This window comes from Mycteria americana, chromosome 26 (assembly GCF_035582795.1).
Source record: "Mycteria americana isolate JAX WOST 10 ecotype Jacksonville Zoo and Gardens chromosome 26, USCA_MyAme_1.0, whole genome shotgun sequence".
NCBI classification, from domain to species: Eukaryota; Metazoa; Chordata; class Aves; order Ciconiiformes; family Ciconiidae; genus Mycteria; species Mycteria americana.
Window position 1 is genome coordinate 1473836 of NC_134390.1, and position 24292 is coordinate 1498127.

The 24292-nt window shown below is 55.4% G+C and overlaps 1 protein-coding gene across 4 annotated transcripts in view; it reads right to left on the bottom strand.

Annotated features, from left to right (window-relative positions):
* The window catches only part of HDAC7 (histone deacetylase 7), an 89661-nt gene that overhangs the window by 37202 nt on the left and 28167 nt on the right, over window positions 1-24292 (bottom strand). For 2 of the 4 annotated variants that reach the window (XM_075525649.1, XM_075525647.1), the window contains exon 1: window positions 10002-10441. The exons of 1 other annotated variant lie outside the window; for it this stretch is intronic. In XM_075525649.1, coding sequence (XP_075381764.1) covers window positions 10002-10104 — 103 coding nt within the window. In that variant the 5' untranslated portion in view covers window positions 10105-10441. Of the gene's footprint in view, window positions 1-10001; window positions 10442-18781; window positions 18969-24292 lie in introns of those variants that run through there. One more of the 4 variants, XM_075525650.1, reaches the window with a different exon arrangement.

Genomic DNA, 24292 nt, shown 5'->3' on the forward strand with positions numbered 1-24292 from the left:
TCTGAGGACTCGGAGCACAGCCACCACGGCATTGCCTGAGCGGGTCCAACATCATCTCTCTCCCGACAGCTCAGTTCCTGCTCATGGATACAGATGCTGTTGATCCATGACAAATAAACCTCTACTAGCAAAACCAGCAAGAAGTACACACGGTCCCGCACGTGTAGGGAGACAGAGGGCAAAGGATGCCCAGCAGAGACAAGCTGCAGGCACATCTTTACTGCTCGGTTGCATCCACATCAGGAGCACTTTGCAGCTACAGACCACAATACAGTGCTCCTAGTCTTCAAAGTCTAAAGCCTAGTTTATCCTCCCAAGGAAGAAGGTTAACGTTCACGTGCAGTATTTACAAACAAAGATAACAAGAAGCACAGAGCTAACGTCTAGCTCCCCGACGCTCTGCAAGGCTCCTACATGTCAGTACAGGGTTCCTCAGGTTGCTGCTCGCCCCAGAACTGGGGGTACATTGCAGCAAGCTCTCTCAGTGACAGATGAGACACAGAACCACCCCCCCCCCGCTTGGTTACAACCCACTATTGGTATTTATTTTAATCAGAGTAACCACATGGTGCGACCAAAGTGCCAAGGCATGTCTCAAGAGCCCCTACAATTAGCATGGCAAGCTGGGGGGGGCAGAAACAGCCTCTGCAGGATATGCTGGGAGGTGTCTGCAGATGGCACGCACAGGGCTGACCATCACCAGAACTCCCCAGCCTCCCTTATCTCATCTGGGATATACATGACGGTGCCCTAACCATTTCCCAGTCAGCCCTGAAAAATAAAACCCTGGAGTCTGACTTCAGGGTAAGATCCAAATCCACCAGCTACAGCTGTGATTCATCTGCCAGAGTCGACATTTCAGTGCAGATGTCTGAGCTGGCTGCAGAGACACCAGCAATAATCCCGTCATGGACATCCTAAAACGGTGCGCTTTGTCTGCCCCGGCAGCTCTTCTGCCTGCCCAGAGTGCGGCAACATGTGGTTCAGGCTCAGATGTAAATGCCATCACTGCAGACACCTAAAACTCGGGGAGTTCAACCCATCCCACACGCTGCTCCCAAGAAGCGAGCGGCAGCTCTGTCGGCTGCGCAGTTCCGCTCTCCCCTGAATCTAAGTGAAGCCCAGACGACCGGTTCAGCTCCCTTTACAGAAGACAGAAAGCAGGGTCCCCGAAAAGCGTGTTGAAATCCCCTGCGAAGCATTCCCACTGCGGCAGGGCCGCGCCAGTGACGGTTTCATTTGTGCCAATTTCACAAATTCTCTGAGACACGAGGAGTTTAACAAAAACCCTTCCTGCAATGTAAAGGAACGTTTTAAGGCTCCACGTTGTGCATGGAGGCTACCCGAGAGCTACTGGAAAACTGAATTCATAGCCCAAAGACGACAGCGTTCTCCAGGCGTGCAAAACCCTGGGGTGTGACAGCACTCTGGGGGCTGAGCAGAAAGATGCTCTGAGCATCTTTGAAAGCTGCAGCCAACTCAACCCGCAGACGACACCAAACTCCGCCTGTTCTCTCTCTCTGAGCATCCCCAGATTTTGGGGCACCGCACAGCCCTACACGTGATTTTCTAGCACAAAACCAGGGCCAGTGCTGGTCCGGCAAGCGCCGAACGCCCGCCTGGCTCAGCTGTGCCACCCGGGGAGGACGGGCACAGCCGCACGGCGGGTGTTTGCAGGTTCTCTGGGTCCATACAGGTGTACAACTTGGATGTTTGTCTTCCTGGGTGTTTATCTCCGGGCTGTGTCTGCACACAAACTTATCTCCGAGGGGAGGGGTGTGTTGCTCCTGCACACACTGTTATCTAAAGGGATGTGGGCCTTCCTCCGAGGCGAACTCCACGGGTGAGCTTACCCGCCGGCCCCGTGGCTTGGTACCCGCCCCAACCTCGGCTTCCTGGCTGCCGGCAGCGGTGCTGGGCCCGCAGGAGCGCTCCTGCTCCTCTCCATCCCTCCTGCCCTCTCCCTAGCTCGGCCCCAGGCCCCTTGTTACCACGCAGGCAGGTGACACTAGAAAATGCAGCAGCTTTTACAAGGAGGGGAAGGGAGGGAGACGTGGGAAGGGCAGAGCAGGGAGGAAGGAGGGATGGTGGGGTCCTAATGGAGGAGCGCTGATCCCATCTGGATGTGTTTGGGGTCTCCCCACAATTTCTCTTGACAGAACAACCTCAGGAAGAGCCCCATTTCTATGTAAATGCCTCATCTTTTAATCACCTCACCCCAGCCCTCTCGTTCACAGAGGGGACAATTAACTCAGCCATTCCTAACATTCATCTAACATGGCCAAACCCCCCAGAAAAACCTCCCAACGCATCCTCACCACCGGACCTGTCCGGGCCCAGAGAGGTCTGCCTGCTGCAGTCCAAGGCCATCACCTGTCCCAGGAAGGGAATAACTTGCTCTCACATCACCGCAGCATCATTTCGAGACTCGGTCTCCTGTGCACTGCTCGGCTTCACAGGGTCCAGCCCTACCGTACGTGCTCTGTGGTCCCTCTGGCACTTCTCAATCGCTGCACAACTTCCCAAAACACCCAGAACGAGCTGTGGCAGAGGCTCCCGCAGCACAGCAGGGGAAGGATGGCTCCGAGCCTCCCAGACAGGGCTCTCGGTGGTGCCCCGGGACGTTTGCTTTTTTCACAACACCAGGATATTGAGTCACAGTCAGCTTCCCTGCAGCCTGCGCTCGCCCGTGCAATCGCCCGGCTGCTGGGGAGCACATCAGCGCTCATCTTACCCAAAACACAGCTCCGTCTCCAGGCTCCCCCCGTGCACACTCGACCCTCTCCCCGGGCTCAGCGGCTCTGAACCTGCCGAAATGGGGAAGCTGTGAAACTCCTCTTCTGGCAGAGCTCCCAAGTGAACACAGCTTGTGTATTCGTTGCTTCAGATCTACCCGGTCTCCTCTAATTTGCCCAAGAGCCCTTGGCCTCTTATGCCGGCAAGTTCAGCTGTCAGGGGCTGTGGGAAACCTCAGCTTTGGAAATGCTGCATTTACAGTGATGCAACTTTGGAGACATTCGTCGTCCAAAGTTGGTTTTAAGGGGGCGAGGTGGATTAACCAGCCTGGTTTAGGAATTGACCCTTGATGCAGACGGCAGTGGCCAACGGCCCGCGTTGCAGCCTACATGAGCTGTAACCCTACCTCCCTTCCTCTCCCTCCCCCACAGCCCCCGTCCCTTTGCTCACACGGTTCCTGCAATTCCTGGCCCTCGGCTTCGATGTGTTGCACAGCTTCCGCCACCATCTGGGCTCCATTTAGGGGAGCTGATGTTTTTCACAGGGCTGTAATCTAAACTTTGGTATTGAGTTTACATCTTGCATACCAGCGTCTCACCACTGAGCCTGGCCACGCAGAAGGGGTGTCTCAGCTGCCAGGCTCTGTCCTACCGCAGGAGGATGCGGCATGTCGGCGGCTCCGCGTACCTGGGAATCACGCTGCCATGAATGTGGAAGACAGACCGAGAACCAGGGATCCATATGCACAAACCACCTATAGATCCAGTGAGGCACGGACCCTGCCAGTAGGCATGAGCTGGGAAATCCCAGCGAGCTGGGAATCGGGTCAGCTTCCCCTGGGAGCCCGGGGAGGCTGCAGATGGGAGTCGAAGCCCTAAATCAGCATTATCCAGGCTCCATCTCTAGCAACAGGAAATTCTCCTAATTTTTGGCCTTAAATCCTACCCTTATCTCCATCCAGACACTGCAGAGTCTTTCAGAAGTGTCAGGTCCTGCAAGCGGTGATGGAGGAAGAGCGTTGCACTTTGGAGGGGGGCTTCTTTTGTGGAGGCAGGGAATGGACACCAAGAGCCGCTGGGAATGGCCAAGTGTCCAGTGTAGGATCACGGGCCTGCTGCCGCTCTGCTTGACCCAGACTGAGCAGATACAGCCTTTGAAGCCAAGTTCTACCTCTATCTCCCTCCACCAGCAGCAGTCCCAGACTGCCCACAGCCTGCTGCCTGAGCCCCTGCAAGCCATTCCTGTGGAGCAAGCAAGGAAGATGAGACGCGAAGGGACGGTCCATTCCCACCATCTCTGATCAGCTGGCATAGTCCAGCTTTGAGCTTGCCCTTTTGACGCACAGGCATGCTTGTCCTCTCCAGCTGCAAATGGACAAACCAGAGCATGGCTCCCAACCTCTTTTGAAGCAAAGTTTGATTATAAATTTGGCCAAGTTAAAGAGGTTTGAAAAACCACGAGTGTCCCCCAGTTGTGCACCACATCAGATCATGCTACGAGCAAGTCAGTTGTGTTAGGGCAAAGAACACATCACCTACCCCTTCACTGGGAGATGGGGGTCGGACATCCCCTTGCTACTGCCACCTCCCTAGCACCCTGCCTCCTCTCCCCATCACAATTTCCCACCTCCCATACCATAGGCTCCTCAGCTCTGTCCCTACAGCCCTAGCCAGACAGCAGGAGTCCAGGCTCGTGCTGAGCTCCTGTGGCTCGCAAGTCTAACTTGCCGAGGCAGCCAGACCCATGCACCATCTCTAAGGGCTGGAGCTTATGGAGGAGGAGAGCAGATATCCATTTTATGTTATCTCTGCTGGCTAACTGGGAAACCAAGTTTGGCAAGGGCTATTCTGGGTGGAGGACAAGAGGGGTACACTCAGGAAAGCCTGGGGAGCTGGAGACGGGAACACAGGAAGAAGAGCAAGGGCAGGGATGCGCAGTGGCTTCTGCACTGCCTGGTCCATCACTGTTTGCATTCAAAGCACAGCACAGATGCAATTAGATCAAGCAGGCCACAAGCTGCTGTGCTGTTTAGAGAAGGAAGCGGTCTCCGCTGGGCCAGGGCCCAGAGCCAGGGGTCTTTCAGCAATGCAACACGCAGCACCACTGAGCTTGTAGGCACCTGCTCTCATAGCAGCCTGTACCACAGAGGTGAGACACGTCGGATGTTTTGGGAAGCAAGATCTGCACTCCCGGGAGGACGCCAGGACACCCTCTTAGACTGGGCTACTACTAGACTGCTCTCCACCCTCTTGGGCTCCTGCTCCAGCATATATTAAACAGACATCAAAATGCACAGTCTTTAGCACAGAGCTGCTCAGAGCTCTCCTTTCCCAGACCAGTGCCCTGTTAAACACCAGCATCTCCCGTCTCATATCCACCAGTTCCCTACAAACTGATAGCAGAGTCGATCAGCCAGGCTGTGACAGGATGACGGACCCACCACACTGTTCAACAAGGCTCCTGACCCAGCTCCAGGCAGGCAGGGCTGCCTGCAAGCAGGCGATGACCGGCCACTGTCCCAACACGGGATGTCGGAGCAGCAAGCAAATGAGGTCAGCACACAGAAACCCCAGCTGCACGCGGGCCCTCACCATGGAAGTGCACACAAGAGAAAAACTAGCTTAAAAGCCAAAAAACACAGGCAAGGTGCTGCATTTGCACAGAGGCTGGCACAAGAGCTTCTCTACGAGTCACCGGCCCGGCTCTCCAGCCCCCCCAGTTATTTATGAACTGCGAGGGCTTGCAGCCGCAGCACCGCCCTCCAGCCCTCCTGCCAACACGCTTTGCCAATGGGCACAACAATTTTTGCAAGAGTGCTGCTAGCAGATCCCGGGCTGTAAGGCTGGTCCGAGCGCCGCTGGGGCCCCCCAGGCACCTCCCTGCACCCCAGGCCCCCGCCTGCCCCCCGACACGTCCGCACCAGCCTTCCTCCACCCTCCTCCACCAGCTGCAAGGTGGGCAGAGCCCCAGCCAGCATCCAGAGGAGCGGCTCTGCTATCCCGCCAGGCAGCCAAGATGGCTCGATCCCAGCAATCCACGAGGCTCAGCCAAAACCAAAAAATAATGTTTTCATACTTTGACTTTTCAGGCAGGATTTAGTCATTTGTGGACACGAGGGCTTGGCAGGACTGCGCTGCCTCCACTTACCTACTCCAGTAAGCAGCTGTTTACAACGGCAGGGCCTTGAAGATGGAAGGAAAGAGGAGACTTGTGATTTAATCCAGGTGAATTATTCCTGCTCCCTTTACGGAACATCCAGCCGACGAGGAAGGGGGGATTCAGCATCCGTGCACGCCCGTTGCATCTGGTGCACAGCCAGGGACGGGCCCGCCGCACGAGACAAGGCGTTGCAACACAAACAACCTCCAACGGCTCCGCAATGAGCCGCTTGGACAAATCCACCAGGGACTTTTGCCCCGTCTACCTAATAGCTAAAAAATTAGTTATAGGCAGAAAAGCCAAACCCTCTCTGAGTACACTTGCTTTAAAGAGGCAGAGTGGCTGAGACCTGGTCTGTCATACTAGAAAAGCAGGTTCCAGGCCTGGCTTTGTAAGGCTTGTACAAGCCCTGTTTGCTTACCCCTGCACTGGGGCACTCAGAGTCTGCCCGACACAGGCAGGGAGACCAGAAGTTAAGCGGTAATCGATACAGGTCATGGCAGCTAGCTGGGGGTATCCTTCAGAAATCCTCCACGCAAAGGATCCACAGGTTTGGTCCCAAACTGCCCCAGCCAGGGCCTGATGGGCGGGTTACAGAGCCAGCCTAATGCATAGGAAGCTTTTGAAAAGGCTGAAAAATTCAGTTTTAAAAAGAAACTGCGTTGGCTGAGGAGTCTGCACTGCTGTGTCCCCCTGCCCTGGCTTTCCCTTCTCCGGCATCACGTGCTTGGTGCCACCTTTGTGCTCTCCTCCGCACCATGGCTCCTTGGGCTCAGAGCAAGACCTCCCTGCGTCTCAGGAGCCAGTCTTTGCGTTCGCAATAGCGAGGTTTGCCTCCCTACGCCCCTTTCAAGACCCCTCTCCCACCGAGTCCCTGGGTCCACCCATCCCATGCTGGAAACCGAAGCATGGAAGGAGAGCCTCCTGCCGATGACCCGAGCTTGATGTGCCACCTCCACGCCAGGCAAAGATACGGGTAATAGCCAAGCTCACCATGCATAGTGTGGCTGTCCCATCTCAGCGTCCTGCAGACCCCCTTCAAAATTCCGTATTTAAGGCAGAAAGGATCTCTGGGTTATTCTTCCCAACCCAGGATACGCAGCCCTGCATCTCCCCACTCTACTCGAGCTCCCAGGCCACGTCACAAGCACAGCCAGGTGCCTCCAAGCTCCAGAGAAGAAAGGGATGCAGTTTATCCATCAGGGTTTGCAGGAAAGAGCTCACATGGAACTAAGGAAACAGCTTCTGCCACAATGCAACCTTATTCTGCCACCACTGTTATGAGCAGCTGTTTGATTCCTCACCCAGGAGCTCAACTTAGTCCTAAAATCACCTTCCAAGCACCCCAAGAGCCTTGGCCATCACTGCTTCAGAGCAAGCCCAGCTCCAGGGAGCCCTAGAGAAGTCACCGCCAAGGCAGGAGAAGACCTTGCTGACAACCCACGATCCTCTGTACACCTCAATACACTCCGCTGGGGCTACAAGCCCAGCTCTGAGCAGCCAGGATAGCCTGCAGATCTTCTATAGAGGAGTCAAACTGCCTAGAGCCCTTGCACTCAGGAGCCAAGGTCTGCTTTAATCCCCTAATTCTTCTTATCGAGTCAACAGTAAAGTTTACAACTGCTGCCATGCAAAGGGCAGAGCCATCTTCACCTTCCAAGGCCTGGCCCACTGGAAAGGATGGACTTCTGTCTCGCAAACGTGTCCTCAATGCCTTGCAGGACCGAAGCCACCAAGCCACCATGTCCCTCTCTCAGTGTCAACACATGGCCTTGGGTGTGGGATGAGACAAACTGGGAAGGCAGGTTACGAATGCACGAAGGAAGCTTCACCAACGCCTCCAGTTTGCAAAGAGCGCAGTGGCTCCCAGCATTGCAACAGGCAAATGGTTTATCCAGCCGCAGAGCCAAACCTCCCTGCAGCGTCTGCGGAGGGTGCAGAGAGATGGGCAGGCTCTGCAGCACATACTCACTGAAGAATTTAAAAAAAAAAAAAAAAGAAAAAGAAAAAAAAGGAAAAAAAAAAGGGAAATTGCAAGAAGCTATAAGGAGTTTGCCGCCACTGCGTCACGTGTCTAAGCCTGCTTCTTCTTCTGATGAGCTCTGACGACCGGAGGACGCAAGCTGGGAGAAGGACTAGGCTGCGGGAGGGCGGGCAAGGCTTGCTGTGCGCCAGCACTTCCTCCGAACCACTAAACAATGCCAGTTGGCGAGACCTCCGTTACGGTTAGACAGGGTGCCTCTCTGCATAGAAAGAGGATAAACCAAGTCTAATCTAGAGTGCCAGAAGACAGGGACAGCAGGAGGAGGAGGGAAGGGGAGAAAAAACTGTCCCGTTCATCTCAGCAAAATATTAGCTCTGGTGCAACTCCCCACCTTAGTGTCAGATTAAAACTTTTCAGGCACAAGCCCAAGGCTTATCTGCTGCTCCCCTCCCTTCTCCCACATTTCTGTTATTAAACCAACTAACGCTACTTATCTACAAATCCTGCCTCTTAAACCAGCAAAGCCACGCCACGGTTCCTGCAGTGTTGACACTCTGCCATGTCCCTTTGCTTAAGTGGAGAGCCCAAGGAGGTGCCAACAGCTTGCTCCCCACAAACCATGCACTGCCTGCCTTCAAAGCTTATCCACCACGCGGGTCCCACCACGATGCGATTCCCACCACGATGCTCTGCAGCCAGCATCTGCATTTTCACACGGTGATCAAACCACTCAAAGCATCCCGAAGGCTGAATTTCCACAGGAGCCTATAGCAAAGCCAGCGTAGAGTAAGTCTTCAAGGAAAGGGAGTTATTCCAGAGTTGTGCTTCGTAACCAAGTGTGGGATAAAGCTCGCAGAGGCACGCAGAATTCACCGAGGCAGCGCACGGACCAGCGGCACAAACCCATTAAGCCCCGGCCACTGGCAGGAGAAGTTCTTCGCAGAGGAGCCTCCGTGCCCTCCAGGCAGACTCCCCACAGCAGTTGTACAGCTGTCCCGAATTTGAAAGACAGATAAGGCTCAAATGATTCATTCAGTGTAAACCTTTATTTGCTCTTGCCTACCCAGAAGGAGCCAGCAGCTGCTAATGCTAAACTGGGCCAGCTCCCAAGCGCAGACAAAGGCCTGCAAAAATGGGTTTAAGGAGGAACTGATTGCTCAAAAAGCAATCCTAGAAGAGGGAGTTAGAAAGAGGGAGTGCAGCGCAGCGCAGAAGGAAGAGGAAGCCAGAGAGCACCTAAAAATAAATTTTAAAAAAAGCAGTCAGGCACAGGACAAAGGCCTCGTCTGCACGTGACCGTTACCCGCAGCGTAGGCAGGATGCGAACTCAGTACACAACACTCACTCCCCAGCAACCCCACGTACAGAGCCTCAACCACCTCGCAGCACAAAGCAACAGCCACGGCCAGCACCTTTTGCCCCCAGGACGGGCTCATTTCTCCTGTGCCATAAATCCCTCAGGCGCAGGATGCTGCTCCTGCCCATGCCCTAACCCCAACACACTGTGCCTGATCCAGTCCTGGGTGGAAATCCATCTAAACCCAGCAGAGCTGGCATCAGACAGCTTCAACACCAGTCTGAAAAAGTTAAAGGAATTTAAATGAAGTCTGGAAAACAAGATCTCTCCCAAAATGCACTCTCAAAAATAGCTAAGTCCTGCTGAAGGACTAGCGAGGGGTTCCTCTGCCTCTGCATCCCTCTAGGCAGCACCTTCATCAGATCTGAGAGAGCTCGCGGGTAAATGGTGAGTTCCCAATGAAACAGCGAGAAAAGGCAGAGCAGATGACAGATGAGCCTGTCCTGTGTTTGTTGGTGCAACTGGGGCTGACGCTGTCTGCTCCTCTCCTGTGGCTACGAGGCTGTGGAAAGCTCCCACGTAGTCACCGAGTTGGGACCCTGCGCACGGGCGATCAAAACCTCAAAGCCCTTAACCTGCCCCAGTGGTGGCTGCGTCCACCAGATGCAGATTAGAGCTTCAGTTCAGGCCCACGCGTGAACCATTCTCCGTGTGCTGAACAGAAGGTTGCTCCTGTGTACACCTTGCGCCAGCCCACCCGACTAGCCAGGATTCACAGCCGTGCAAGGAAGGAAAAAATCCCCCAGGGATGGGAAAGGCACTTACAGGACGGGCTGAACATCACCACCGCAGCAGATATCTTCAGCCTCAGTGCGACACTCTGAGAACATCCAGCTAGTTCCACTCCCGGGAAGCCACCGCTCTGCATCCCACGTTCACTTCTGCTTCACTCCTGCCATGCACGTATCTGGTCATCAGTGCAGCAGTACGACGCATCCGATAAGGCTGCTCATAGATGGGTCCGATGCAATAAGCCACTTAACAGACTCTCATACACTGAGTCATCCCGTCTCCTGAGCCGTCTGCCTCCTCCGGAGTACGTACCGGCTCCGGCAACTCTTATTTCGTACTCACATACGTGTGGCCCTCTTTTTGAGTAGGCAAGTCTGAGGCTGCTGGGTAGGGCTCTGCCCAAGCTGTCCCTTCAAAGCTGCCATGAAATGCAAACAAAACTCCTGCATGGCATAAGTTTGCTAGTCGTTACCCTACGGTCCTTGAACTCATGACTACTGAGTAACGCGGCTTGCTCAGCTAACCAGCAAGCTAAGAATAGAGACCTTGAAGTGAAACCTACTGGGATTGGCAGCTATTTTGAGCGCACTGAGCCGGCAGGGCAGCGTGACATAAGAGGATATAAAGAGGAAACTGCACAACAACTCTCACCTCACCAAGAAAGATTTGGGTAACAGAAGGTAGAGCCACCGCGCGTGCTTTTGAGGCAAAGCAAACGCTGTGAGGAATCCCCAAGGCCATCTCCACACCGCTTTGCCAGCTCATTCCTCAAAACGCAAGACACAGCGTCCGTGTTTGCAGCAGCGTGATACCAAGCGGGTCCTCCCCTGGCACAGCACCAGCCCCGCGGTGCCCTGAGCATCCCCAGAACCAGCTGAGCCCACCAAGAACTGCACGGCTGGACCCCAACGGGCACCAGCCCCGTGCGGCCATTGCTTCTCCCCACCTGGGATCTGGCAAAACCCCAGCAAACCGCCTCCCGTGCTGTCCACACCTCCGCCGCACAGCCCACGTCGAGCAGAGCGTGTTGCCACAGGTTCAGCCTGCCCAGGCACCTTCGTGGAGCAGGGCTGCTGGAGATCCTGCTGCGACCAAGCGCTCGCACGCAGCCGAGCCGAGCCTCAAAGGGAGCTGACGTGACCAAAGCAACCAGGGAGAGCACCCACAAACCCCAAACCTTGTCTTTGCTTTCTAACCTCAAGCAGACCCTTGCAGCTCTTCAGCGTAGCACACCCTTAGAAGAAAGGGTTGCGAGCATGCCCAGCCACCAGATGTGTTTAGGAAAGATCTGGTCTCAGTTAGCAACCAACATTAAGATTAATGTAGGGAAATTTAAATGGCAATACTCAGAGCGTATTTGATTTCAACCCTTAGATACTGGGAAAACAAACATACAAGCTAGGGTTTCTGGAAATCAAACTGACCACCTGAAACCAGTCCCTGCAGCAGCTCTCTGCTAGTTCATAGCGTGTCCACCTCGTCAGCATGTGCATTTGGATGCTCGTGATGCCAGTATATTCTGCCAGCTTACTCAAAACCGAGAAATGTGTTTTCTACTGGTTTTTGGACAGGAGTAAGTCATAAGCAGGGACTGACAGAGTGCTAAATAATTGAATTCCCCAAACCCACCAGCTTAGTCTGTTATAAAAACATCCTCCAAAACTTACACAGGGCATCCAAGGGAACACAGCACCTCCAATTCCAGTCATCATCCAGACAGCAACTGCTTATTAAGGCCTCTGTCAAACCGCCTGTATTAAACCACGGTTTCAAAGAGGCTGAGCACTCTGAATAAAGATCACCAGCCGCAGATTTGCTTAACGCTGCAGTTCAATTATTACAGCGGCGTGAGCCAGCGCTGCTGTCCTCTCTGCCCACCCCACGCCAGCAGGTGACAGCCACGTGGCTGCAGGGACCCAGATAAAATCCAACCCCCCTGGCACTGCGGCAGGGACTGTCCCCCAGCGTGGGGAACCCCTCTTCTGGGACACTGCCGCGTCTGGCTGGCGGCAGCTCTGTTCTGCAACTGTGCTGTGGGGACAGAAGTGCCACCAACAAGGGCAGGGAGGATCCAGCCTGCCTCAGCCCCAACGCAGAAGGGAACAGCAAGGCCACAAAGGAGGGCAGAGCACAGGCACACGAGGAGTGCCGGTAGTTTCATCAGACTTCGATGCATCCCTGAGCCACGGAGAACCGCGTCCGCTCTCAGGCTTGGTCTCTGTGGAAGCAATTTCCAAGGCAAACGGACCATACTGCAAGTCTGCACACCAGCACCTCCGCACCCTCACATGGGGACCCCTCTACTGCTGCAGCGAGGTGCTGGTGCAGTCTTGGAAGAAGGAAAAGGAGGAGGCAGGCATGGTCCTGAGCTCAGCAGAAGCCAGATGAGCCCCAAGAGAAGCAGAGGCTCCTGCATCCAAGTGCTCTGTAGTGTCTCCAGAAATAGTCAACCCTCCGTCCTCAACATCCCTGGGACAGCAAGGAGCCGTGTGCTGGTCCCTGCCTCAGCCCTGGGACAAGGACAGAGAGGCCAGAGGACCGAGGGTGAGCCCACACAGATAGCAGAAAAGACACAGCAAAACCTGGGACCGAGCAAGGCAAGGGAAGTGGGAGAACAGTGCTTCTCCTCCGCTCTGGGCTGTCAAGGGGAGGGAGGGAGGGAGCAGGGACACGCTCCCACCTCAGAGACAGCCTCTCTGCTGTGAATATTCCCACCCTACAGCCACTAGAAGATAATACTGGAAAGCAGGCACTTTCACTGGCCTCTTAAGTGTTGCTGAAGGCAGATCAAGAAAAAAAGTCTATGGCAGGAACAGAAGAGACTATTTTCACTTGCTAGTTGCACCCCCAGGCTATGTGTGGAAACGTATCGTCTGCAACATAAGTGCATCAAGCCATGAGCAAACCTGGAGAATTTACATAAGCCTTGAAGTTTAGGATACGCATAAAGGAAGAAATTCAGAGAGCAATCCTCACTTTGACTTCAGTGATTGCTAGGAAGTGACGTTCTCCACGTTTTCTGTGCTGCCCAAGGCTTCGCTCTTATGCAACAGCGGCTTTTGAAAAAGCAGCCTCAGCATCAACGCTGTTTTCCCCTCCCTTGCGTAAGAGATTCTCCTTCCGTGAAGGCTGAAGAACATCCCCCCGATGAACCACTCCCAGAACTACATCCCAGCTCCTTTCTGCAGCATCAGGGAGTCCACTCCTCCTTCCACCCTCCGTGGAGCTGAACTCCAAGGCGCTTGCAGGACCGCAGGATGCTCCAGAGGCTCCTTGGACATTCTGCTCTTTCAGAGAAGCAGATGACTCAAGTGATAGGCTGATATCCCTCCAGCTACAACTGGAACACAAACCGGATCAGGGCAGCTTCGTATTTTATTTCTAGAAATGCCTACCACTCTCCTTGCAGAGGGGGAGTTGCAGGAGAATTGGGTGTAGTTGAGTAAAAGGGAAGGCGGAGAAAGGGAATAGAAGAGGCAAAGTAGGAGAGGAAGGTGAAAGAGCAGATGGACGAAAAGTCCAGGATCACCTAACGTGACCCAATGAATCGGTACAGGAGAGAGCAATCTTGTCAAGAAGCCCAAATGCACCGGGAAACCCTACCTGCTTATTTCATGCCTTATAACATCAATTGAGTCATTTCTAAAATAAGCAAAGGTTTGGGTCTTGGCTTTGAGGCATTACTTTAGGATAGCTACAGTAAACCAGTAGAGCTTTTCTGATCTTAAGTTACACACTGTGATGCACAAGTAGCCCAGAAGAACAATTGGCTAACAGGGCCAAAAGCCGGGAGCCACGTACGGCCAGCAGCGACTCCCGCTCCTGTCCCACTCGCCGGGTAAACGCTGGGAGGATGCTCCAGGCAGGCACCGCTGACGGGGACACCCTGCACAGGTAAAAAACTTCTCCATCAAGAGAAATGAGTCGCTCCTGGAGGCCAGCACAAGATACTCTCAGTTTCCAGCTCTTCCCGCAAGTACTGTATCTCCGTCCTCCTGTTCCCTACCTTTAGCACCCACCTTCCTGGCACGCGGCCTCCGTCCCCCTGAAGCACATGTCGTCATTTACTGCGGCACAGAGAGGCCGCGGGGTGAGCGTGACGGCGTGCCAGACCAGCGGCAGTGTTTGTTTTGCACTGATGTGAGCAGTATTTTGATCCAACTGTTGCAATGTAACCCTGGGGAAGAGCTAATTCTCCTGCTGGCATGCATTCCTACTCCTGGATACAAACACCTCACGGGATAAAGCCTAACATACCCGCCTGTGAGTGAGCAGTGTGGTTTGTTACTGTGCTGAGGTGCAAAAAGCCAGCCAGCCACCGAGCCTCAGAGACACCATCGTAATTCTTGCGTTGACAATAGCACCAACAGACTGAGAGCACCATCCACCACGTTTAGCCTTGAACGCGGATGGACTAAACTTTTAGGATGAGGGAAGACGAACAGATACACGTGACGGATGTGCTAAGGCATCAAAGCTTAACAGATAGCTGCTATCTTGCTCCAGCCCCTCCGTGGGGTCAGGACCTCCATGGAGATCCTCACTTTACGACACTCCCTCCCTGCTGAAGACATCTCTGGGTGACAGCCTAGTACTGACTCAAGGCTCTTTCCTCAGCATCCTCAGATATTGCCCAACAGGGACCACAGTGACACGGACATATGGCACTCATACCGACTCTGCCACCTCATCGATTCGCTTACGGGTACTTCTGCCTCATGCTGAGCATTGACTGCCTCCAGCCCCACTCTGCCACGGGCTGATGTGCCTTGGCATGAATTCCTCCTCCAAGGTGAGTCTGGGAAATTTCCAAAGTCAGTTCAACAAGCGCTTGGGCTCTGTTTGCTATTTATAGTTTGGCAACTGGGACAGTGCCACCCAAGCTTGCTCTGGCTAAACTCAAACCCAAATGACTGAATCCTGCAGCCTCAGAGCTGCCTAAATTCAGCACGCATTCATTCAGTGTTAGTAACTGCTGCTATATCTGGAAGACAGTTTCAAGGGAAGACGGAGCTCTCCAAGGCAGAGAAAGAAAACAAATCCTTTGCTTACATTCTGCAGGACAGCACTGCTCTCCTAAACTTCCTTGGCTCGGCTTAACAAGACCCAAGTTTTTCTGCTAAAAAGTTAATGTTAACAGCATTAGCAAGTCACACCGTGCCCCACCAGCCCCTGAACTCTGTACACCCCCTTGAAAGCTTCACGACACCATCACATCATACAGCAAGTGTACCAACTCAGACCCTCTTTGAGTGACAAAACTGTCCCTAACATACTCCAGGCCCAGCCCTGCTCTTTGGGGAAGGCAATTCAGCAGAGCAGCCCGTATATGTCCAAAGAGGTGGGAGCGGGGTGACCAGAAACAAACCACATACGTTAAGGCACCAACAAAGGCAGGAACACATCACAGCCATTCAGCGAGGCTGGTAGGCTGCGAGCAGCAGGGGTTTCTGCAGTATTTTTAGGGCAGTCAGAGCGGCAGACGAGAGACCAGCCGTGCCAGCCAGGGGCTGAACCGCGCGGGGCTCTCAAAGCCTCGGTCACAGAGGGCTGCTCAAGTCTGACAAAAGCCCACCCAGCTGCAACCAGACTGTTCAAACTCAGCAAGGCCAGGACACGCTTCTCTGGCCGTCTGTCATCTCCCCCATTTTACCAACAACACAAAAGTCAGCAAAGAAGCTGCTAATAGGAAGCCGGCAAAGCCTGAACTGGGGAAGGATGCATTCCTGCCTTCGGGGAGCATAGCAAGGTAATGAGACACAGACATCGGGAAGGACTCAGCAGCTCGCAGGACTGACTCACCTACCCGTCCTGTGCTGTCCCGTCCCTCTGTAGCAGAGAGCAGCTATAGGGCTGGATGGAGATCAAAAGGCAATAAATCAGATCAGAAGAACTAAGGTCTTGACGTTTGAACCAGAGATTGAAGAGGAGATTCGCACACCTCCCCTCTGAGAGTCAGGCAACGGGGCAGAAGGAGCTGCCTTGTTTCGGAGCACTGCCAACACGCTCGCTTGGTTTTTCCCCTCCCCAAGGTTCCAGCTGTTAAATACATGATCGCAGGATCTCCCAGACTCTCTTAAGAAGCACGTATACCGTTGCGTCCCACTATTTGAACAGGAAAAACCCTGAAAATCTGAGCCACAAACGCCAAATACACAACACCTCCTTACTACTGACATTTTCGAACCTCACTTTTCCTTCAACAGTTTCTAAACGGTTCGAGTTTTGCAGCACCGGCTTTCAGCTTCCCAAGAGTTGTTCCTATCCCAGTGCCCCACGGTGGGAGAACTGTTTGGCTTAAGCCATGTATCCCAAAGCCGTCGGTGTGGCCACTCACATCCCTAGAGCCACCTGCCTCAAAAGACTTCAAGCAACCAGCCTCCCTTCCCAACACCAGATACAACCTGGGTCTTTACTCCAATCCACAGCCCAGTTAAGCGTGAACACAGAAACCAGGACCAGAGTCATGACACGCACGCTCCAGCCACCACAGGCCTGAATTCCCCGTCTCTGCCAGCAGCACAACACAAATCCAGACCCACAATCTCAGGAGGACACGAAGTTTATCACTTTGCTAGTCCAGATATAAGACTGCGCCGCACTGAAACGCCCCTAGCAGATCAGAACTGCACTGGACAGCACCCAGCAGAAACCCAAAGCACAAGCCTCTCCCTGCCCTGGGGAGGTTCCTGTCCGAGCCCCAGCAGGATGCAACAAAGCTGTTTAATAAACTACAGGAAGAGACACACTCGCATGCACTCATGCAGCACCTCCGTCTTCCTGCCGTCCCAGGACGAGATACGTGCCTGCGAAGACCGGCCCTAGCATTGTGACTTGTCCATTCCCAAACGGCACGTCCAAAAGGCTTAGGACCCCGTTCAGGACAGGTCTAACCTCATCACCATGCCACGGGCTTACGCCTGCTGAGCTTCCAGCCTCGCTGCAAGCACTTTTGCTGCCATTTTCATGCTCCCACTTCCTGCTCACATCAGGCAGCCTAGTAGGAAGTGCTGAAATCCTCCGATCCTCGCTGCAAACCAGGAAGCGCTGGAGATCTCCTGAGAAAGTCTGTGATTTCCAGGCTGCAAATGCTCTGCAAACATCTGGTCAGAGGTATCGCATCCGGACCCTCAGAGAGCGGGGCCCACCCTCCCCATCCTCCCAGAGCGTGCTGCTTTGACCGTCTGCTAGAACAAACACAGGGCAGAAACCACTTACAGATCATCCAGTTGGGCAAAAACTACTGCGCAGTCCAAATCCTCCGGCCATTCGCTTCCCTTCCTCTCCCGTGACAAGCAACACCTCGTCTCTCCTGCACACCCGCCACCGAGCCAAGTCCAGCCCGGGCACACATCTCAACACCGCCTCTGCAGGAGCCTCCCGACGTCCCATTACTCAGCAGAGCCTCGTAACATGCCCAAACCCCAGATAATACCTTTACCATGGAAAAAGGTGTGGGAAGATCTGCTTTTTGGGAGCGCAGAGATTGCCAGCAAAGGGCAGATCTTGGACAACTCACAGATCTGTGGGCTGCATTGGCTCGTATGCTCAGTCTCCAGACAGATCTGGGCTACTCAGGATATCAACAGCTCTTTTCCCAGCACAGCTGCTCACATCCTTTCTCAACAAGGTATTTAGCGAGAAAGAGAGATGCCTTTTCAGTAAATACACCCAAGGAGGATGCAACGCAGCAGAGTTGTTAGTGCTGTCGTTCTTCTGCCCTTAAAGCCTCGCTTCTTGCAAGCGCCAGCTGGCCTTCAGAAGGGAAAGGCAACAGGATTAGAACAAAAACGTTCCCGCAAACAACAGGCTTGGGTTTACCATATCTAAAGACCCGCTCTCGAAGGCAGCCACAGGTCTGCGGACCTCGTTTGACCCAATGAGTCAGGGACTCACGAGCCTGAAGTATCTTCCTCGGCTCCAGCAGCTTGTCTGGCCTTACACCCACAGCCACACGCACACATTCGCATGGGACACCGTCGCCTCACGGGGTGGATCAGCTGCTCCCGAAGGCACCATCACCTGATGCTTCTCCAGGCACCAGCTCTCCGCTGCAGGCAAGGCCATCTGAGTGCTGGGCCATCGGATGCTCCCTTGCCTGGAGCCTGGCACGCCACACGCCAGCTCGTGCCACATACGCCAATACCAGGGCTGAAAGCACCGTCAGCAACTCTCCATCGACACGGGGTGCACCACGACCCCCAGCCCAGCCCTGGCTGGAGGCTGCACACCCCGAAGCAGGCGCTGCAGGGCTCCAACACCCCCGGGAATGAGACCCCCCTGATCCAGACCAGCCGGCTCCCTGCTGCGGAGGGGGCTCATCGATCCCAGTGCAACGCAGGGCCCAGCTTCAGGGCACCCCTCCTCAGGAGCCTGCCAGCCCCAGGGGGCTTTGGGGAGCAGCAAGGCCTGGGGCAGGGGGCGAGCAGAGCCCTTCAGGTGGGGCTGCCCTGGGGGAAGGCATCTCCTCCCTGGGAGTGTGGGGGAAACGGGGCCAGGCCTGGCCCAGGGGAGGCCCCTCCAGCATGGGGATGGGGGGTTCGGCCCGGGGGACGCCTCTGACCCCCGCCGGGGATGGGGAGCCCAGCCCGGGGGAGGCCTCTGAGCCCCGACGGGGATGGGGGACCCGGCCCGGGGGAGGCCTCTGAGCCCCGACGGGGATGGGGGGCCCGGCCCGGGGGAGGCCTCTGAGCCCCGACGGGGATGGGGGACCCGGCCCGGGGGACGCCTCTGAGCCCCGACGGGGATGGGGGGCCCGCACCCGCCCCAGGCCGCGGTGGAAACGTCCCCGCCGCCGCCGCTCCGGTGCCTACCTCGGGCGGGGGGCCGGGCTGAGGCCGGCGGCGGGGACAAAGGCGAGGCCGGTGCGTCGGCGGGCTCAGGCGGCGGAGCGCGGGGCGGCCCCCGGCCGGGCCGCGCTGGGCGGCGGGGCGCGGGGCGCCATGGGCTGGGCGGCGGGCGCGGGGCTCCGCTGGCGGCTCGGCTCCACCTGCGCCGCCGCCGCCGCCGCCGCACCGGAACCGGGCGGGGAGGGGAGGAGCGGCCCGGCCCGGCCCGGCCCACGGCGCGTTGTCTGCGGGCGGTGCCGCCCCGCGGCCGCGGCCAATGGCGCCGCCGCCACCGCCCCCCCCCGGGCCGGGCCGAGCCGAGCCGCGCCCGCCGCCGGCATCGCCCCCCCCGGGGCCGCCGAGGCGCGGCCGCGGGGCCGAAGCGGGGGCGGCGGGGGAGCGGAACGGGTCGGTGCCGCTGGAAAGCGGGGTGCGGCGCGTGGGGCAACGGGGGGTGCGCGCGGCCGGGACCAGCCTGGGTTCAAACACTTCGGACCGGCCTTGGGGGTTCAAGCACTTGGGCCAGCCTGGGGATCCTGCACTTCTGGGCAGAACCGGGGTTCAGGTGCTTAGGCCAAAACAGGGCTCCTTGAGCTGTCCTCGGCAGCGTGGTGCGGGTGTGCAAAGCCCCCCCCCCCGCCGGTACCGGCTCTGTCCCCCGGGCTGGAAAAGCACCTGCGGTGCACTGAGATCCCAGCGGCCTCGGCCTCACCGGATCCGGGCGCTCCTCACGTTGCTGTGGGATGCTCCGTGGTGCCCGGCCCCTGCGTGTTCCGCGGCCGTCCAGGCACCCACGACCTTCCCCAGCGCTCCTCCTGCGGGGCCCGATGCACACACACGCACGGGGCGGGCGGCATCGCAGAGCGCAGCGAGCTGAGAAAAGCATAATCTGTGCCACGAGGAACAGCAGGGCCGAGCCCCAGCGATAGCTCAGGAGATGCAAAACCCACCACCAAAATGCCTAAAAGCGTTTGCAGGTGGCGGCTTTAACTGCTGCCCTGGGAGGGTCGCTCTGTCGGAGCTGTGTTTTGCTTGGACACGTGATGCCATCCTTGGTTTACACGCTTGCTTCAAATGGAGACTATTTCAGTTCCGTCTTAACATCTTTTTTTTTTTTTTTTTTAACATCGCAGAGAAGTCACACAGTAAGGTGCTTGCTGAATTTAACCTCCGCGGGTTTAACGGCTCCTCCTCACCAACCATACTGTGTTCGATCTTACCAAACCGATCCCGCTGAGATCAGTGAGCCGCCAGAGAAGCTTTCCTACAGCTTATAAATCCCAGATACAGAAAACGTAAGGGTCAGGTTGGCTACATGCAGGAACTTAAGAAACTCGCCTATTGCGGCAAGAGCTCTTCGGTAAGAAGCTCTGCCGTTACTGCAGCTTTTTATCTCGCTTCCCAAACCTGCCGGCTCAGGCAGGACGCTGCTTGCTAGAGAGAGTCGGGTACGATATTCACAGGCACATTTAGAGAGGAAAAACTAGGAATTGCACATTTGAAATCTCTTGCAGCTGGACCCCGAGCCCAGACTTATTCACTTAATTAAGTTTTGGAAAAGACTCCTCCACTGCGGATTTACTTACAAAATCTGAAATCCAGCAAAGTCTGCAGTGAGAGCTGTATGGCAGCGCAGAGGACGCAAAGCCGAAAACACAAGGCTGTCTTTGGCAGCTTGGTGCCGTTTCCTGCCCGTTTCCTTGGGACTCGGTCACCAACAACAACTCCTTTCAAGTGGCCACATCGTTTGGATTTGATGCATCCGGCTGGTAAAAATAAGGGTGGCTCCAGAAAGATATGGGATGTGCAAGCAGGAAGGAGCCATGCAGCTTGCCAGCCTTTTCTACTGCTATTTATATTAGTCTTAAGTGTATTCTCTTTGAAAATTAAATACTATTAATCCAGAATATTAAGCGGATCACAGTCTGCCTTAAATTTAAGGAGCATAGCAGCTCTTTAATTGAAGTTGAGCCAAACATTCCTTTTCAGGGCAGTATTTTCAGGTGCTCTAAAATCCACAGGAATATTTAGGTTGTCTTTCAAACATTCAGCATGTAGCATCCCGGGGTTTTGACGCTCTGGGTCGGGCTTCGTTACCTCCCGTCTCTACGTCCTTTTGGGACTGGCTGATGTTTTCTTTTCAAAACGCCAGTCCTACAGCCACCCTGGCACAGGCGGGTGGCTCGGGAGCGGGCGTGCTGGTGGGAAGGGGTCTCTGGAGGCTCCGGTCCAGCCTTCTCCTCCGAGCATCACCCTCCCCGCCACCACAGCAGGGTGATCACGGCTTTGCCTCGCTCAGGCTGGTCATCTCCAAGGATGGAGACCTTCCGCCTCTCTGCATGCCCACCCCAGGGCTGCGAAACATCTCCGCTTGTCCACCCTGTACCAGCCAACCGCAAACTGTCCCAGTTGCCTTTTGTTGTATCCCGTGGCACCGCTGGGAATAGGCTGACTCTGCTGTCTCGTACTTGCCCTCAGATTGCCGTAGGCTGTGGTTAGACCTCTCCTTCAGCTCCTCTTCCCCACCCTAAAACAGAGCAGCTCCCCTCACGTCTCCTTGTAGCCCCCTTGCTCTCCACCCTGACCATCTCAGCAGCTGTACCGCAAATGGAGTAACCATTAGAGCAAGACCCAAAATTCGGGTTGCTCACCCACGGGAGCACCCTCATCTCTAGGAGGAGAGCTCCACGTTGTCTCATGCCCAATAAATACGTTATTATATAGAGCAGACCTGCTTCAGCAGGAGGGACCGTGAGCAGCTTGTTCCAGCAATCCCTCAGCCGCGTGGTTGGAAAGACCCAGGGCAAGTGGGAATACGGTTCAAATCCTTGTCGTCAGAAGCCAAACTTGACCCTGAGTCCCCTCCATCCTGGGTGAACGTCCAAGCCACCAAACTGCTGAGAAAAGGGGCAGCAAACACACTGCCAGAAGGCCCTAACCTGAGGAGAGCTTTGCAAACCTAATTGGAGATGGGCACTTCCGCGTAGCCCCGAGTAAAACTCCTAAATTACATAAAATTGCAGGCTTAAGACACACCTTTCTCCTGCCTGTTTCCCAGTGACTCGCTCCGCTCTCGGGGCTCTCCCATCACCCCGCTGGGGGAGCTCACCCACGGACCCTCCCGGGGGGGTCAGGGCCAGGACGGGGCAGTTCCCGTTGCCGCCGGACACAACGGGATGAGGAGGGGACGAGCTGAGGGCAGGAGAGCGGGAGCATCCCCACGCAGCGCACGGTGGGGACCTAGGAGCTCAAAGGAAGAGAATGAGTCCAATTCAGAGCAAAGGAGGTGGTGCTCAGGGGTTTCAAATCCCATTCAAAGGCAGGGCGATATCACCCGAGCTTTCCTTACTGACCGCGGGGGGAGCAGCCTGTGACGGCAGTTATTTGGCCGCAGCTCCTCTGCAAGAGGACAGCTGCATTTCCAGGAAATCCAAAGCACGGGGGATTCTCTGACCACTGAATTACACTTCTCTTTTCCAAAGAAGAAATCACTTCAGATGCAGAGCAAAGCCTGGCCTCGTCCCAGAGCGAGGAGAGCTGGAGGAGCTGCCGCTCAGCTGCAGTGCCCTGCCTCTCCGGAGGTCAGTCGGTGCAGATGCAGTGAGATAAACACCGAAACATGGGTGGGCAGGGGCTGTGTTTTTGCTGAGCTATTTTGCTCACTCTTACGGTACCAGAACAGAATATGGGAAGTTACATATCAAGCATGCATGCATGCACACAGGCTGGCACACAGTTGTAAGCCCCAGTTACCAAGCGGTTATTTTCGGCACTCTCTGAAGCTGGGAGGCTCAAACTGCAGCCGCTCACGATGCATCTCACCTTTGGGGCTTTCTCTTTCCCTTTCATTTCTGCCAGTTTTCTTCTGGATCTGCCTTTCCCTCCCTTTCATTTCCAAACTCTCAAAACCTCCTTGATCTACAGTTTCATCTTGGAAATCCTTGGCAAAAGCTCCTCTGAGAAGATGTGTGACCCTCAAACAGCACCCGATAGAGGTTCGATCCATAGCAAAGCCATGGATTTGTCCATGGCTTTGTCCTCTGGCGGGGACAGAGGCTTTTTTACTAACTTATAATTACGGAGGTTACGCTTAATGCCTCTCCGATCTGGAAAATAACACCAGGACAGGAGTGCTTGTCATTTAAGATGGTTGCAAATGAATCCCAAACTGAAGCCGGGGGAGATAATAGGGAAACCTCAGCATCGGTGTCAGTGGAGGAAGCCAACCGGTGGGGGAAGAAGCGTTGATGTCCTTGATTTTGTGAGCTGCAAAAGCGCTGGCCATTTCCCAGGCTGGTGGAGAAGCCAGCGCGTGGCTGGGGGCTGCTGGAGGCTCAGAACCCCGCCGGGAAGGGGGTCCGCGTCCGCGCCAGCCTGAGCTGTGCTTCGGGACCACGGGAGGACCGCGCCGCAAAGCGAAGCGGTGACAAGAGGGACACAGCGAGGCGTAAAGCCTCTCCGGCTGCACGAGCGATGGGAAACCAGGCACATGGGGTGGGTGAGCTGCCTTGACCCCGCTGGCAAGCACCAAGCGGACCCACAGACACCCCAGGGCTGCGAGGGCTCGCCTGAGCATCGCCTGCCCGGCCGGGGGGTCTGCACTTTGAGCCCACCCTGCCCTCACCTCAGGCAGCCTCATGAGGTGGGATGTTGACGTGCTCCCAGAGCCCCAACAACACAAATTGCCATGGCAATGTTTTTATGACTAACGGCTCATTCTGAGAACCGTCACTAATTTCACGACGTAAGTCCCAGCAGGCCCCACTCTGCATAAATTTGCATATTACTCAGTGGAGCCAACCAAAGGTGCCATCGGCGGGGACCGTGCTCTATGGTTTATGTCGGGCAGCAGCAGGAAAAAGGGTTTCATCCTCCGCATCGAGCTCTTTCCCCCGTTCAGTGCCCTAAATTCCCCTGAATTCATCCTGCCAAAAGGCTCAACCGCACGGGGCAGGACAAGCTGGGGGCTGGTCCTCCTGAGCGCAGCCAGCCCCTTCATTCCTGCAGGTTGCTCCCCATTCCGGCGTAACCCATGGGAATCTACCCCGGGGCATCCCGGAGGAAGCTGGTATTTTTCCTCTTACAAAATAACAGCTCAAATAAAAGGTCAGGTTTGGGGTGGGCTGGAAAACCAGAGTTTTTCTGGTCTTTGTATTCAGCTTTGAAATTTGTGATTTTTTTCCTGTTCACATTTTGAAAAAGCAGCAGCAGCCTGGCTTCTCCCGTTACAACCCCATTCAGAAATTACCTGCACGCGAAGAATAAAACCCACCTCAACAGCAAAGAGATCCCACCAAGACCTTCCTCCATCCAGATGGCCGAAGCTCAGACTGAAGTTATTGGGGAATTGAACCAGCCGGCAGCCTTGGAGCCTGGGGTCAACCAAGATCATTCAACCCAGATTATTTTGGAAGCGCGAGCCAGTATTTTTAGCCTGGAAAGCAAGGCACCACTTCCCTTTCTTGAGTCTCTCCTCCCTTACAGACCATTGCCAGC